This window comes from Procambarus clarkii, chromosome 75, assembly GCF_040958095.1.
Source record: "Procambarus clarkii isolate CNS0578487 chromosome 75, FALCON_Pclarkii_2.0, whole genome shotgun sequence".
Lineage (NCBI taxonomy): Eukaryota > Metazoa > Arthropoda > Malacostraca > Decapoda > Cambaridae > Procambarus > Procambarus clarkii.
The window spans coordinates 22,771,286-22,789,365 of NC_091224.1; the positions used below are offsets into that span (position 1 = coordinate 22,771,286).

Here is an 18,080-nt window from a genome sequence, read left to right on the forward strand (position 1 = left end):
TGGGAGAAGTGATGACTTGGGAATGGGTTCCTGAGTGGCGGTATAGACGCCGTGACCCGCCCCGGGTTTGTTGTCATTGACGGGGGGGAGGGGTGAGGGGGGAGAGGTGGGGAGGTCACGTGACCTGCCAACAGCTGACTGCAGCCCACGCGGAGCTAACCACTGTCAAGAGCTAATTAGCGGCCCTGTAGGGGGACTCCTCGAGCGGCACGAGCAGGTGATGCTGGCAAGAACGTGATGGAGGCGTTGTCTTCCCTCCTGCAGGCGAGGGAGGAGTCGTCTCCCCTCCTGCAGGCGAGGGAGGAGTCGTCTCCCCTCCTGCAGGCGAGGGAGGAGTCGTCTCCCCTCCTGCAGGCGAGGGAGGAGTCGTCTCCCCTCCTGCAGGCGAGGGAGGAGTCGTCTCCCCTCCTGCAGGCGAGGGAGGAGTCGTCTCCCCTCCTGCAGGCGAGGGAGGAGTCGTCTCCCCTCCTGCAGGCGAGGGAGGAGTCGTCTCCCCTCCTGCAGGCGAGGGAGGAGTCGTCTCCCCTCCTGCAGGCGAGGGAGGAGTCGTCTCCCCTCCTGCAGGCGAGGGAGGAGTCGTCTCCCCTCCTGCAGGCGAGGGAGGAGTCGTCTCCCCTCCTGCAGGCGAGGGAGGAGTCGTCTCCCCTCCTGCAGGCGAGGGAGGAGTCGTCTCCCCTCCTGCAGGCGAGGGAGGAGTCGTCTCCCCTCCTGCAGGCGAGGGAGGAGTCGTCTCCCCTCCTGCAGGCGAGGGAGGAGTCGTCTCCCCTCCTGCAGGCGAGGGAGGAGTCGTCTCCCCTCCTGCAGGCGAGGGAGGAGTCGTCTCCCCTCCTGCAGGCGAGGGAGGAGTCGTCTCCCCTCCTGCAGGCGAGGGAGGAGTCGTCTCCCCTCCTGCAGGCGAGGGAGGAGTCGTCTCCCCTCCTGCAGGCGAGGGAGGAGTCGTCTCCCCTCCTGCAGGCGAGGGAGGAGTCGTCTCCCCTCCTGCAGGCGAGGGAGGAGTCGTCTCCCCTCCTGCAGGCGAGGGAGGAGTCGTCTCCCCTCCTGCAGGCGAGGGAGGAGTCGTCTCCCCTCCTGCAGGCGAGGGAGGAGTCGTCTCCCCTCCTGCAGGCGAGGGAGGAGTCGTCTCCCCTCCTGCAGGCGAGGGAGGAGTCGTCTCCCCTCCTGCAGGCGAGGGAGGAGTCGTCTCCCCTCCTGCAGGCGAGGGAGGAGTCGTCTCCCCTCCTGCAGGCGAGGGAGGAGTAGTTGATGAATGGTCACCGAGTTATTTTGTGGCCTTAATTACTCTTTAGAGGTTAATAGAACTTAAGCCCAGCCCAAATCCAATTCTTGGAACTTAACTTAAAATTAAAATAGAACTTGAGCAAATATTGTATCACTTAATTAGTGTACTGTATGTAAACTCTAGAATAGTTAACCAATAAATGTGCAGTGCATGCTGGAAAAAAGCAAACACAAATTTTAGATCCATCAAATTCCATTTTGCTGATGCTTAACAAATATTTTCATTTCTTTATTTATATATACAAGAGTTCTTACATTCTTGTACAGCCACTAGCACGCATACCGTTTCTGGCAGGTCCTTAATCCTATGTTCCCTGGAATACGACCTCGCCAAATCGTTTAACAACCAGGTACCCATTTTACTGTTGGGTTAAACAGAGCCTACAGTTAAGGATTGACGCCCAGTAAATCCTCCTCGGCCAGGATGCTAACCCAGGATGAAACGCTAAAATTAAATTATTACTTAAATAGATGCAAAATGCGCAACACGCTCCTCATTAAGTTGTCGTCAGTCTTAAAGTGCCATTGCCTTGACTCATGCTTCTAGTTTCTCATGTGCAATATACTGTACTCAAATGATCTTTAATATTTATTAAATTAATATCTTTAATATTTATTAAACAGATAATTTAATAAATATTAAATATCAGGTGTTCTGAAAGGCATAGATTTTTTTAGGATTAAACCTAATTAACCTTTGACCTTCCAGAGACACAGACATGCGATTTGCAGTGGGGTCACGCGTGCTATTTGTGGGTGAAGGGGACTTCTCATTTGTGGCCTCCTTGGTTGAGGAGGACTGGTGTGCCAATGTGCATATTGTTGCCTCGTGTCTTCAGCAGCAGCTGACTGAAAGAGCCGAAAGAAACACTGTGATGCTGGCTGAGAGAGGTTAGTGTCATGGGTCTGTTGTTAGAGGTTAGTGTCATGGGTCTGTTGTTAGTGGTTAGTGTCATGGGTCTGTCGTTAGAGGTTAGTGTCATGGGTCTGTCGTTAGAGGTTAGTGTCATGGGTCTGTCGTTAGAGGTTAGTGTCATGGGTCTGTCGTTAGAGGTTAGTGTCATGGGTCTGTCGTTAGAGGTTAGTGTCATGGGTCTGTCGTTAGAGGTTAGTGTCATGGGTCTGTCGTTAGAGGTTAGTGTCATGGGTCTGTCGTTAGAGGTTAGTGTCATGGGTCTGTCGTTAGAGGTTAGTGTCATGGGTCTGTTGTTAGAGGTTAGTGTCATGGGTCTGTCGTTAGAGGTTAGTGTCATGGGTCTGTCGTTAGAGGTTAGTGTCATGGGTCTGTCGTTAGAGGTTAGTGTCATGGGTCTGTCGTTATAGGTTAGTGTCATGGGTCTGTTGTTAGAGGTTAGTGTCATGGGTCTGTCGTTAGAGGTTAGTGTCATGGGTCTGTCGTTAGAGGTTAGTGTCATGGGTCTGTCGTTAGAGGTTAGTGTCATGGGTCTGTCGTTAGAGGTTAGTGTCATGGGTCTGTCGTTGGAGGTTAGTGTCATGGGTCTGTCGTTAGAGGTTAGTGTATTAGTCCTGTTCAGAGAAAGAAATATTAAATATTGGCAAAGAATGTAGAATGTGAATTAAGATAATTTTACTAAGGTAAATATATATTTTGTAACAAAACATGACCAAAAACACAAATATATACAGTAATTATTTAAAGCTATCCAATTCTTCCTTATTTATGCACACATTAAATATATAAAATATTTTCCTACAGTATTATTGGTAAAGAATGACAAGAAATGAAAATGTAGATTTACCCAAATTTGCCCAAGCTGACCTGCATTTGTAGAAATGAAACAGATATATGAATTATTTTTCTACAGTAATATTGGAAATGAATGTACAAATGAATGAATAAGCACAAGTTTACCTAGATGAACACTTACTTAATAATGAAATATGATATTAAACATCTAGCATTCAATATAATGAAACTCCTATTTCTGGGGGAAAGGGGGGGGGCTTTGTTATTTGCTACTTTGAGAATATTATTTGCCAAGAGGAAAAGAATGATGACCCAAGTAAACACTTCTTCATATTAAAGCAATATGAAATTGCTTTAATATGAACAGCCCATTAGGAGAGTGCAGTGTGCATTTGCTATGCAGTGATCCTTCAATTTTTTTGATGCAGTTGTCTTATTTGGATCTTTGTTCCGAAACATGCAGGATTTGTATTTTTCAATCAACAAATCCATTTACAGAGTAATCACACTAACGTGAGGTATCAATGAGAAAATCCATAGGAGCCGTGAAGAGGATTTGAGCCTATGTAGTGGGGGTTCCCACGCACATGACCTGTGAAAGGATCAGGTTTTGGCTTTTGAATCTCTGGTAGGCTGTTAAGGACTTGCAGGGGCTGATGTGAGGTAGTGGTCTGGTTGTCTGGGGCGCGTGAGTGGGAACATCTACCGCATCTACGTGAGATCCTCATCACGCCTTCTACAGATTTTCTCAACAAATCCATTTATGTCTTAAATTATTTACAAAGTTATGGTGTAGTTGAATAACTGGTACCGAGCTTGCCATTCTGTAATTTGTTTGCTTAGCATATTATGTATTTTCAGGTGTGGAAGTTGTGTTGGGGGTCGATGCCACACAGCTTCATCATAACACCATTATTAAAGGCTACAAGTTTTCTCATATTGTCTTCAATTTCCCTCATGTTGGTGGGAAAATGAGAATTGACTTGAATCGCAAGTTACTTCGTGAATTCTTTGCAAGTGCTGCTCGTGTTATCGTGGAATGTGGCCAGGTTTTGGTAACACTTTGCGCAGGGCAAGGTGGTGTGCCACTTGACCCTGTTGTACGCAGGTGGGATGACTCATGGCAGATTGTTCTCATGGCTTCATATGCTGACTTTGTACTAAGAGACTTGGAAAGTTTTGATGGTTTCAAATACTTGGGGTATTCAGCAACTGGTTATAGATCCTTGGAAAAAGGCTTTCATCTAACGGGGGCTTTTACATACACATTTCAGGTACGTGCTATTTTACCTGATGCAAGCATCAAAGATCCTCGGTCCGTAGAGATGATCTCTATGTGCAGTGATTACCAGTTGAAGGTCCCTAGCTTCCTTTACACTAAATTTAAAAGAAAACCATTTTCCGACAAATCTACCATAATTGGCTACCTTTCTTTCGTGCTGAGAGAACATGTTGCCAGAGCCATGACAACTTGTTTTGGAGATGATATTGTATATGGAAAAGATGTAGATTTAAAAACTTTAGCCAGTTCCCATGCATTTTGTTTAACTGCAAAGCTGAAGGGCAGAAGTGTTTGTTTCCACACAGCATACAGAGTAGATACGACCCATGGCTTCAAGATTGACCCTCTTGTCATTTTTGTTTTTCCTGAGAATAGTAGTGATATGCAAAATGTATTATATCAAGAATTGGTACTGGAAATTAGAAATACAAGTAAATCTTTTCTCTCCCAAGTGAAAAGGGCAGCATTGAAGGATCTTGTAGAAGAGAATTTCTTAATTTCTCAGGAAAGTGTTGGAGATGATAATGCTACTTGTACCACATCTGTGTATGTTGTAAATCTTGCATATGTGGCCAGGTTATACTTTGACACTGATGAACATGAACTTTGGGGCAACGGTCAGTGTGTGTGTGATAATGTGATTACATATAGACCCTGGAGTCTCTTCCCTCTTGAATATATTTATGACATCAGTTTTTGGGAACCACCGCCTTTAACTGATGCAGCACATTGTAAAGACTCGTTGACCTCAGGGTGCTCTCATACTAGTATAGTATTTGATGAAGTCATTATTGGTGTTGTTATTATCAATGTAGCAAAGGATACCTTGGAAAGCTATGAACTCCTAAGCACATATGTTCACCCAGAAATTAAGAGAAGAAGTTACACCTATAGAATTAGGTACAGAAGTAACTATGGGGCACTCTCTGATTACAAAGCAAAGACCATTCATTCAGAAATTGGAAGGAAGCTTGAAGAATGTTTTGGGGTTAAGATTCGATAAAAAAATTTAGAAAGTTGGAAAAAAAATCACTGTTGGACAAAACCTGCCTCTCAAAACAGTTTCAGTGCACATTGCTTCATAATATAATGCTGCTGCAATAAATGGTTTAGAAACATCATTGAAAATAATAACTGATTTTTTTGTATTCAATTCGTATAATGGTCATTTTAATGTTAGAAAGTGATTTGTGCAATAATGTCATGGTGATATATTCATTTTGATTATTTATGCCTGCACATTAGGGCTTCATTACAGATTACAAAACATTACCACCATTAATTAGCACAATGTCAGTTTTAATTACTACATGACTACCTGTAACAGGTCTTTGAAGTTTAGACAAGCCCCCATTCTTGATCTTTTTTCGATAATTGCCTCCCCAACTCATGGTTTGAGAAAATACTTAAGATAAAGTGAGTAATAACAACAATCTACCTGTATATATACGTAAAGTAGAATATGTCTGCAGTACCATTTTTGTCTGTCTGAGGTTGGAGGCCAGATGCTTGGGGCTAGCCTCACTAAAATTTCACACATGAAATATATTGGGTATGGGAGTGTCATAGGTCACTGTCAATAAGATAAGAAATAATTGACTAATAATTTTGAAGTTAGTGATCAAAGTCACTCTTACATGGGATCAGTGCCTCAAGGTGAGATGTCAAAGGCTTTTCACCAATACAAATTTCTAATGAACTCTGGTTAATATGCTCAAGTACTAAAGTATCTTCTAAGTCATTATCAATAGCAGCCAAGGTGGGGAAAACTTTTAAATGACGTTCATTTAACACTTTTTAGTTTTCAACCGAATATTTTATTTTATCGATTCCCATATTTGTGAAGTCACGTTGTATACAATTAATGTTTTTTATAATACAGGGTAATTGTAATTACTGCAGTGGAGCACGGTATATAAATAAATATTTATATTTATATTTCAAGTTTTCCTCTTATAAATCCTATATGAAATGATTTATTAGAAAGAAAATTCTAGGTAAGAAGCTTGCTGCCTTGGAATTAAAATATATTAATGTACTTTATAAAAGATGTAGCGGCCTTTTTATAATTAGTGAGAATTGAACCGATTGGCTTCGGCTGCTCAGAGAATAGGCATGAAGGCTGAATATATGTAAATTTTATGAAATGTAAATCATTTTATTGAATCAATGCTTTGTATTATTATGTACAGTACAGTATGTACTTTATCATTGCCACTCTTGGAAAGGGCATACAATAGGCTAACATTATACGCCTCTTCAGTACTCATACAAGGATGTGAAGTAGCCTAACATCATACACCCATACTACCAACAGTGTCATACATCCTACTACCTGGGACTTCTCATAAAACTCACATTTTGTTGTTTGTGAGGGCATCCAGAATCCAAATTTTGGGGATGCTTCTTAACTTCTCCCTAGAGGCCCTCCATCAGTATACTAAGTTTGGGTAAATTCTGGTCAGTGGTGTTAAAATTCATACTAAACAGTTGGAGCTACCTCATTCCTTTGTGTGTGTGTATATGTCAGTAAACTTATTACAATGTCCATTTCATACTAAATAAAATTGTATTTGGAACCTAGTTTCATATATATTAATATATAAAAGAGAATGTCTGTTCGAGGTTGGAAGCCAGACACTTGCGGCAAGGTTCGCCAAACTTTGCAGGGTGACAGGTGGTTGTTCAGGGATTGTAATTGGCAAATCAGAGTAAATTCCATACCCTGCCTTTGCATGAAATGGCAAAGATAAAAATTTCCAATTTTGTGAACAGTAGGGAAGGTGGTGAAGGAAAAGGAAGAGTGTGAAGGAGATGGAAGAAAGTTGTGGTGATGGTTATAGACTGGATATCTGGCAGTGCCCTGGTACTGCAGTTATAATGGCAATTATAGCATGTAGTGAAAATGATTGTTGACATGGATTGTTGTGTGTAGTTTAATATAACTACAGTCTTGAAGGTTGAGTATAATTAAGATGCTTTCAGTGATGATTGTTGTGTGTGCAGTGATACAATGATGGTTCTTTGTAGTAAAGATGGTTGCAGTGATGAGGATACAGTAGTGTGAAGCAAAGATGTAACCTCATTCACTTACACATCAAGCAGGTACCTCTCTAATGTACTACAGATGGAACACTCAATATCTCTACATGATTATTCACAAGCTACAAGCTAAGGAAAACATTTAGTACCAAAATTATAATCTCTTGTGTTTTAGAATTGGTTCACTTAGAATTTTTAGTTTTAAAAAGTCCCTTTCATGATGTGATTATAACAGATTCTTGTCGCTTCCATATGCTTACAAAACTTTGCACTCTTGTAGTCTTTTGTTTGATTAACTTTTCTCATTTTGTTTTGCAGATGTAAAATCTTCATAAAAGTACAAAATGGCAGCAGGAGCCCTCAGACCCATCCTGGGAAGACGTCTCAGCTGGGCACTATGCAACAGGCTGAGAAGTATCCTGCATCAGATCAGATATTGCTCAAATGATGCTGCATCTCCAAATTATGTTGATAGTGGGCGACCTAATTTAGTCATGCAGGAAACGCGTGAACATGATACATGGAAAGGTGTAGAGAGCCTTGACTTGCCATCTGCTACAGAAGAAACTTGGATTCAGAAGGGAAATAACTTCATAAAATGGTTAAAAGACAATCCCCATATGGAGCTAGGAGAAAAATACACAGCAGTCAAGAAAGTCAAGAGCAAAGCAGACAATAAAATGGTTAGTGTTAAATAGTATTTTGAAATTCTTTACTGGTAATGGATTTGTTAGTACTGCTGTACATACAAAGATAGGACTTACCTGTCACTGCTAACATAAATAGTTTTTCATCTCATGTGCCACATTGCAGTGCAGGTGATTATTCCCAGCTATTTTTGTGTTTTTTGTTGGTTTCAGTCATGCCCTATTGAACAGCCATGTGAGATAGCTCAGAAATAATGTTACAAGTTAATAAAAGCCCATTTCTGAGCAGTCATTTGGCTGCTTGTGATCTCTCTTGTGTGTCTTCTGTACAGAGTCAGTTTTTTTCATGAGGAAGTACTGTATATGTGTGGCTTGGGTCAAGGAGTCCAAAAGTGTATATGATACTGCTTCCTGGTGGCAGTGGTGGTGTTATCTGGTGGTGGCACTGCTGCTACCTGGTGGCAGTAGTGGTGTTATCTGGTGGTGCTGCTACCTGGTGGTGAGGGTGCTACTACTTAGTGGTGAGGGTGCTACTACTTAGTGGTGAGGGTGCTACTTCTTAGTGGTAGTGGTGCTACTGCCTAATGGTGGGGTGGCCAGGCAGACCAACGATAGATCAAGAGTGCACTCCAGATGTCAAATGAGGGTTCAGAAGGTCTCATGTTTTTATAAATGGAATCTGTCAATCACTCTGGGCTATATTGAATATTCTTCTGTAAACACCCCCCCCTCCTCTAGCAATTATAAGAAACCTGCATTGATTACTTGGATAATGCCCCATGGCCCAGCTGCCAGTATACTGTGCCAAATTGTGTACGATCCTGTCCAATTGGCACAGCAGATATTGCCTTAGGAAGAAGTCAAATGATTCTACTTAAAAAGTGTTTGACATTTTAATTCAAGCCTGTAGGAGAGAGGTTGAACATATAGGATGCATTAATTAAATTTTAAATTTTGCCCCGAGGGGCGAGTTTATTGAGCAGCGCCACTCATCTTGTGAGTGGTCATACCGCCATAGCAGCATGTACAACACTCCCCAAAAGGAAGAAAACCTGCTGGGTTGTTCATCCTGTCACTTGTACCCAGACACAGCTGGGACTTGCTTAACTGTCTCAAGTGAACAGCTCCTTAAATGAGAAGATTACCATCTGTCAACCCTTCACAGCTTACGTTATCTTGCGGGTGCAAAATAGGGAAATCTTTTAAGAACAGTATCAATATTTGACAAATAGTGTTTTCCTAACTCAAACAATGTGGGGTTTATTATTCTACACATATTTCTAATGTCTCTCAGGTGTTCACATTCACGTAGATAGTGGTCAAGGCGGTGTCCGTCACTCATCACAAATTCTGCAACTTCGCTGATCAACAGTCGTTTCCATTCCATATCTCCATGGATATTTGTATCCAAGACGGATTCTCGCTATTACTGATTCTCTCCGGATGTATTTCATGATGAATTAAGTTATGCATTAATGCATTAAGTTATCCAATATCCATCCAGCAGTGCCCAGATGGTCTGCAGGTGCAACATAAACATATTGGTAACTAATGTTTATGTCAGAGTGACACTGTAGCTCAGTTTGGAGTATTGATGTATCAATCTTGCCCTTAAACACTGTTGATGTTAAGCTAAGAAGCCAGTTGGTGCAGTACTGAGTTTCATCATCTGTCAGGTTGGTAATTATTTTGAGAATATAAAAGTACTGTATTATTACTGTTGTTGTTATTATTATTATTATTATTATTATTATTATTATTATTATTATTATTATTACAGTATTATTATTATTATGATACCAAAGTAGTAGAAACTTTGATACCAAAGTTTCTAAGGTTAAGTAAAAGGTTTAAGGTTTATCTAAATGGCATAGATTGATAAATAATGATCTATTTATAATCAATTAATCCACTTTTATATGAGCAAGAACAGTAAAATGATTGCATTATATTTCTGTTATTTTTCATAGCCTCCATTGAAAAAATATCCCCCTCCTTAGGGCCAACATTTCATTGACTATCGACGAGTGAGGATCCGTGGTGGAGATGGCGGTGATGGCTGCATATCTTTCTTGAGCCTCTGCAGAAATGAGAAAGCTGGACCAGATGGTGCAGATGGTGGTAATGGTGGCCACATTGTCTTTGAGGTTTGTGTTTTAAGCTGTTTAATGTTGTCTTGGGGTTTCTTGCATGGTGATAACGTGAGATAAAAAATAATATTCAAATCCTAATATGCCTAATATTTCTTATATATATAATATATATAAGAAAAATTATTATGGTTTAATGCTGACCAAACCACTCATCAGAAGACGGAGAAATGACTTGATAATGGTCCAGGATGGACGGAAACATTGTTGTTTCTCCATCTTCTGATGTGGTTTGGTTTGGTTTGGAGTCACATTATTGTGACTCACCATCTGCTTATGGTTTAATGCTTACTACTAGTTTATTGGTGTATGAACATTAGCCTCACTGGGCAATATCTTGCATTTCAAACAGGCCAGATCTGTATAGGTGGTTATAATATCTATGCCCATACTATTCCCTTCACTCATCCTTTCCCTGATATTTTACTGATGAGAGGTAAATTTTGAACAATTGTAGGCAACACGCGGTGTCCGTAGCCTCAACCACATAAGTACATACATTCATGCAAGTCGAGGTGAGAATGGACGGGGTAAAGATTGCCATGGAAAAAATGCGGAAAACAAAATTATACAGGTTAGTAGTGCATAGCAATTTTGATATGTTAGTGTCTCATAGCTGCATTTATTGATGTGAATGTTCAGTCTTCAGATACAGTGTTTACTTAGTCATGTTACTTTGTCTACTTGTGTTCATCTGTTAATTTGTCTTTGTAATTAACTCATCTGTTAATTTGTCAACTTTGTGTTCATCTGTTAAATATTTTGCCCAGATGTTATTCAAAATATCATATTGCATGGATTATATATGTGTTTGAAATTGCAGGTGCCAATTGGGACAATATTTAAAACTGGAGGAAAAGTAGTAGCAAGTCTGGAAGCAGTTGGGAGTCTGTTCATAGCTGCACGAGGAGGAGCTGGAGGCAAGGGAAATGCTTTCTTTGCCACTGACGTGTAAGGCCTGAAAACACATTACAGTATCTCATGATTTATATCGAAGAGTAAAAAGAGAGAGAGAGTAGGTAGAGCTGATTGTGTTGTTATAAACCAGCAAGAAGTATTGGAGTGCATATATTCATGACCAAAAAATGTCTTGTAGCCATTTCTAGAACACAATACCACTTGATTTGCACCATTAAGAGAGAAGAACATTATGATGCTTCAGGCTATCCATTATTTTACAACCTGATAATGACTGAAGACAGGCTGGAATGTCTTCATTTTCTCGTTTTCAATGTGCTTGACCAAAACTGGCAAAAGTACTTACTGTATATGTATGAAGTGGAGCAACTAATATCTCACTAACATGTGGCGCCAGCATGGAATACTTATACATTAGGGGATTTTATTCCAAGAGGGATTTATTGATTAGGTGGATTTATTGAATTTATTATATAAAATAGGTATGTATGCTCTGCAGGAAGAAGAGCATATATACAGTACCTGCATTTGACTTGCTTCCATGTTTTTATTTCAGTGATCAAGCCCCACTAATTGCTGAATTTGGGGGCAATGGAGAAATGTTCGAGTATGAAGTTGAGCTGCGAACAATGGCAGACGTGGGGCTGGTGAGGATTGTTTACTGATTTTAATATGTTTTGTGCTGTGCAGGAGTGAGGTGGTGGTGTGTGGTGTGTAGGTTGAGGCTATCTTGAGATTATCTTGAGATGATTTCGGGGCTTAGTGTCCCCGCGACCCGGTCCTCAACCAGGCCTATTATTTCGGACCTACAGGTATTATTAGGCTGTGGAACATCCTGAGGCTGTGTTCAGGATAAAGGATCATTGAACAGTACTTAGTATGAGGTGTGTTTAGGATGAGATTATGTACTGTGTTTAAAGGGGAGGTTTATGTTGTGCTATGAGTGAGGTGCTGTAAGTTATAATGCCAGGCCAGTACAGGTTGGTAATACGGAGCATGTATTTGGAAGAAGATGAGAAAAATGATATGATTAGAAGGTCATTTAAATGTTGGTGACCAGTGTTTTGTACATTTGAACCAACCAACCAGTTTATTGGGAAATGAGATCAAAGCATTAGGTGGAAGACAAGTTTTGCCTTCAGTACTGTATAATAATACATTATTTTTAACTGAATAGTTTTTAGGTTTCCTATTTGTGAATTAGTTTTTTCTGTACAATATCATGTTTGTTTATACTTATGGTTTGTTGCAGATTGGATTCCCTAATGCTGGGAAATCTACACTCTTGCGTGCAGTGTCCAGAGCACGGCCCAAGGTGGCATCTTACCCTTTCACTACACTGAACCCCCACGTTGGCATGGTCCACTATGCCGACCACCATCAGTTAGCAGGTAATGTAGGTCTCTGCTACGTTATCTGCAAGTGACAGTAGTTTAACTGAAAAATATAGTTATTCTAGAATCTCTGAAAGGCAGAAGAAATTGAAATACCACACAGTTCATGAAACTTCCCATAGTTCAGTAAACTTCCCTAAGTTTAGGGAACTCTCCACATCTTGGGGAAATTCCCCACAGACCAGAAAACTTCCCAACATATATATAAAACTGTCTCATAATTCAGGAAACTCCACTCAGATCAGTAAGCTTTGCCCATTCCCCCCCCCCCTCTGCCCCCCCCCCTCTGCCCCCCCCCCCCCCCCTCTAGGCTGAAATTTCTCCACAGATTTGTTAAACTCCTCACAGATTTGATCTATCAGGAACCTCACCAAAGTTCAGAAAACTCCCTGCAACTCAAGAAACTACTCGTAGCTTGGATAAGTTCCAAAAACGTAAAGAAATTCCCCAAAGCTCAATAAACTCCACATTTCATGAATTTCTCTCCAGATTATGAACTTCTAGCATGACTAATTTAATTAGTTAAGGATTATTGTTAGCTAATAGATAAACAGTAGATATTAAGTTTGCTCATACAATATCTAAATTATATGCTTTTGGCTATTTCTATATACAGTATAATGCATTGCAGTATATAATTTTGTTTCCTTCATAGTTGCAGACATTCCAGGTCTGATTGAGGGTGCCCATAAGAACCATGGTTTGGGAATAACATTTTTACGACATATTGAGAGGTGCACGTGTCTCCTCTATGTTATTGATACTTCACAGCCAAGACCGTGGGAGCAACTAGAGGTTCTCATGTGAGTCTGACTGTTTTCTTGTTTATGAATTTTACATGTCACTGTATGAGCTACATCTTAATATTTATATGCTATGCTCAACTGTCCCTTTTAAAATTGGTCTTGCATGTTTCCTCGGCAAATGTTCTTGTCTTATTATGTATACACGTGAGTAAAATTTGGTTCAAAATACAGGTAGTGTTTGATGTAGAGTGTGGACAAGTCTAATCTACTTGCTCTTGTTTCTTCTATACTGTATTTTCTGTAATACGGAGCCGAGTCTTTGTTCTCCCTGTCGGAAATTTAAAAAATGGCTTAGTGGTGATGACTGCGTGGATGTGCAGACCACTAACACAAATAGCTTCGCCAACAAGGCTGTCACCAGGCCAACCTGAAAGGCCCACTAGTGTGGTAGAGTTTGGGGGTAGCAACATCATCTATGTAAAAAACAAGGCTACACACATATGGCATAGCTGATGTGTGAGAAAGCAGACAATTCCTATTAGAAATGGTTATTATTTTAACTTGCAGGAGGCAGACATTTCATGAGCTAAATGGAATTGGTTATCCACCCATCAATTACTGGATAGATAAGATTGTAATTATACGTTGATTTCAGGTATGAGCTGGAGCAGTATCAAGTAGGTCTCTCAAAAAGGCCTCATGCAATAGTGGCTAACAAGATGGATTTACCAGAGTCTCAGGTTAGTCATCCTCCTCCTCTACCTATATTGCAGTAGGCTTCATGGATTGGATTGGATTGATATTAACCAATAAAACCCCCCCCCCCTTTTTTTTTTTTTTTTTTTTTACCCCTCCCAAATTATAAACATTAAAAATTTATGCTCTCCGAAATATAAGGTGATTTAATGGTACCGAGTACAGTATTAAAATAAATTGGAGATGATTATTAAAAAAAGAATTTAGTGTATTTCTTTATTATTTATTTACATAAACATATTGACGAGTTAGTGGAAAATAGGTACCATATGATACATGTTTAGAGAATACAGTATGTAAATACTGTAGTGGAAATTTTGCTTTATTGGTGGAAATATTACTTGTATCATCATAATAGTGCTTAAATTGTGAGAATATTCCTTGTATGTTTATGTAAAGAAAGTGTTTTGGTAGACAAATGAGGGGTGTTTGTTTCTTAATATTGTAGTATATTATCTCCCACTGTGCCCTTCACTGGCTTTCAGTATATCTTCAGTGTAGTTATCTTATGGTAATCTTTGTATTGCAATTTATTTTTGAGAGGAGTTAGTTGATTTGTTTATTTGTGGGTATATTTTTACTTAATAATAATAATAATAAGGTTGATGATTTATGCATAAAAAAGGTTCAGGTTGTTGACCAATCCACACACTAGAAAATGAAGGGACGACGACATTTCGGTCCGTCCTGGACCTTTCTCAAGTCGATCAATCGACTTGAGAATGGTCCAGGATGGACCGAAACGTCGTCGTCCCTTCACCTTCTAGTGTGTGAATTGGTCAACATACTTCAGCCACGTTATTGTGACTCATCGCCTGCATAAGGTTCAGATTACTGTGATTACTTAGTAGGTACAGTATTTATATTTGTTGCCACTAATTTCTATCAAACTTAGGAACATCTGACATTCAGCAAGAGCTTTTCTTCATTACTGATGAGTGTATGAAATGTTAACATACTAAACATATGACCTAGACAAAAAGTTATTAAAACAATACTGATGAATTTCTCTCTGCAGGACAATCTGAAGGAATTGGCTTGGCATGTTGATCTGCCTTTAGTTCCAGTCAGTGCCAAGATGGGTGACCAAATTTCTCAGTTGTTGGCTCTCATGCGACTTCTTGTTGACCAAAAAGTTGAAAAAACAATATCACCCTATGCGGATTCTCCCATATCTGTGGAACAAATATGTACCTAAATATATTGAACATAATTCACAATAATATGGCTGCAAATTTAGACACCCGACCCACAGATCTGAAAATAAAGAAAGTGACAACACTTCAGTCCATCGTGGACCATTATCAAGTTGTGCGCTTGATAATGGTCCACGACGGACCGAAATATTGTCACTCACTTTATTTTCTGATTAATGGGTTGGGTACCAAAACATATAAATTTGTTTTCTCACTTTTATTCTTCACAAGATGTAAATACTATAGACTGACATTTCGGTACTCTATCATGCATGTCTCCTAATCAGGTTTGTATTTAAAAAACAAATACGTATACTGTACATGTATTTTTATTACAATATTGTATAAAAAAAGTCAACAAAATTGTTTAATCTTATGAAAACACAGATTTTCATCATTTGTATTAGAATAAGTTTTCACATGCATTTTAATGATAAAAATAATAGTGTCTTGTGTTGAGGAAATAGTTCCTCTGGCTAAACAACAGTAAGGCTTGTTGGTACCTTAAGGGTGTCTTGTATTTCTCAAGTTTGTTCTTCTAATTAGCTTGACAGCTATGAAATATAAGTTGCTGTTAATGTTGGTAAGTTTCTCATTTATTGAGTCACCAAAATATAATTTAAATGAACAAGTACTGATCAAAACACTATATAGTATTTCTACTTGTTTAATTCCATTTTTGGTTTGTACAGTACGGGGTATACAGATATAATAAATATTGTCAGATTTGGATTTCAAAAGAAGTTATCATGTGAACATCATCCACAGGGGATATACTCTCCTTTTATACTGATTACATATGAAAAAAAATTGACTAATTTTTAGTCACAAATTTGGACAGCTCTCACAAGACTTCATGTTTAGATTACCGCCGGTGTGGTGAGGAACCAGGAGGAAATGGATTTATAATACAACCATAAAAGTTTTTCAAGCTTTGTTATTATTCATTCAAAAATGAATATACAGTACAGTATAAGTATAAATATTCCTTTTGTTACTTTTATTATCCTCGGGTATTAACATAAATGTACAGTAAGGAAGAGTAGTACCTCAACAGACACAAAGTAAGAGTACCACACAAGACAATGTACACCATTCGGTCCAACCACTTGGACAGGATGGTAAAGCGATGGTCTCACAACTTGCAAGGTCGGCGTTCAATCCCCCAATGGTCCAAGCTGTTGGGTACAATTCCTGTTTTTGTTCTGGAAGACAGGACACCACGAGCGTAGCTCTCATCCTGTAACTACACTTAGGTAATTACCAACAGCTCTCACTGTAACTTGAACTAAGAGAAACCAATCAGACACTAGTTGAAGAGTGCAGTAGCCTTTGTGTGGTGTCTCGACCTAACGATCTAGTGGCATAGACTATGCCCTCCGTAGTCTATGCCACTATGATACTGGGGTAGTTGGAGAAGTTCTCAAGCCCCAAACATTGAGCCACTTCCCGACTAGCACTCCATAACCAATGGGTCCTCTGTAAGTAGTAGTAAAGTGAACTAGTGAACCATAACACTGACATTGAGATTACCTATGATGTCTTAAGCTCTTTCCAAGCCTTCAACTGTGGGCTAAAAGCCAACCCATACTATGATAATTAACTGAAATATGGTAACCCTTCGACAACAAGATGATCTGTAAACCTAAAAGCATCATCTTCTCTAGGTAGCTAAACAGAATCTAACCAAAGCTAGATCTAGTATACTCCTTAAATATGTGACAGGCCTAGCCAGACATAACTATTGGAAAGTTATGTTTGGTGATCTGAAACTAAAGTGAAAAGTTTGAACCCAAATGAGCAATATAATTCTCACACACCGGTTAATAGTATTTTGATCAGCAGACTATTGGATGGCAGGTTGCCGCATCCTCCTACAACATAGGTTTTCGTGGAGAGCGAGGCAATGACCCACTTGTGGTCGTAACAATGTCAGTTGCTTTGGTTTTACTCTACATATAGATAGCTAGGAACAGAAGAGTATAAAGAAAACCATAAGGGTTTTATCATTTATGATAAATTTATCATAACAAATGGCAAATCACAAATACACAAGTTTAGCAACAACTAGTGACATTTTTGCTATTGCTTTTGTGCAATCAGAATGTGGAAATACCTCAGGTACCATGATGAACTGTAGTTTTCTGTTATATAGTACAGTGGGACCTTGATTATTTGGACTAATTGATACCTCCAGATGTCTAGATAACTGAAGAAAAAATCAAGATTAAATTATTTTTTATTTTATTTTAAGTCACATGCTAAAAATATCTGTAATAGTTTTTTAAGGGCTGCACCAATGTATATGTAGTAAACCAATGAAATTTGTGTGTTTTTGGTATAAATAAGTGTCCTCCACTACAAAATTGTGTAGAGACTTTAAAGTTAATGGAGTTAACCTCCATAAATTAGGTATGTTTCAGTTAATGGGTGTTGACACTTGAACATTGTTATACAGTATCTGTAATCTGAGAATCAAGAAAATGGGGATTCGGATAAATGGGCAGTCCACAGTACAGTACTTGATAAATACAGTCATGAAGTGTTGTGCATAGATAGAAATCTGTCGTATAATACGTATTATACAATTCCTATAGGTACTCAGAATGGTGGTACATGTAGATTGCTATACAAATAATAAACTTAATTTTAATTAATAAAGGACTATTAATTTTGTAGAGGGCCTGCAAAATTAAGAAGGCAACAATCAAATTAACTTTGCCTTAGCCTATTACTGTGCATGTTTCACCTAAATGTTAAGATTGTGTATGTTAGGTTAAGATTATACAGTACAACTTTGATTCAACAAACTACATGGGACCAACCTTAGTTCATTGTAGTGAGGGATTCATTTCGACCAGAGATGCCTCCAGAATGTATTTTCCATGCCCTATGGGCTAATTTTACTTAGCAAAATTTTCATTCCAACCTATAATATAATGTACAACTACCAAATGAACATG

General features: G+C 39.3%; 1 protein-coding gene across 4 annotated transcripts; it reads left to right on the forward strand.

Annotated features, from left to right (window-relative positions):
- The first annotated feature begins 69 nt into the window (after positions 1 to 69).
- LOC123771712 (mitochondrial ribosome-associated GTPase 2) lies at positions 70 to 16,105 on the forward strand. Of its 4 annotated transcripts, none has more exons than XM_045764410.2 (10): positions 75 to 217; positions 7,629 to 7,993; positions 9,958 to 10,104; positions 10,565 to 10,681; positions 10,931 to 11,058; positions 11,582 to 11,672; positions 12,278 to 12,416; positions 13,075 to 13,222; positions 13,821 to 13,905; positions 14,940 to 16,105. In XM_045764410.2, the coding sequence occupies exons 2-10, from the start codon at positions 7,655 to 7,657 to the stop codon at positions 15,117 to 15,119; spliced, it is 1,374 nt and encodes a 457-aa protein (XP_045620366.1). In that variant the 5' UTR covers positions 75 to 217; positions 7,629 to 7,654; the 3' UTR covers positions 15,120 to 16,105. The 4 variants fall into 4 exon arrangements, with proteins under 4 accessions (XP_045620364.1, XP_045620366.1, XP_069169403.1 ...); XM_069313302.1 differs by having other exon boundaries at positions 13,081 to 13,222; XM_045764411.1 differs by lacking the exon at positions 75 to 217 and adding an exon at positions 2,030 to 2,169.
- Positions 16,106 to 18,080: the final 1,975 nt, after the last annotated feature.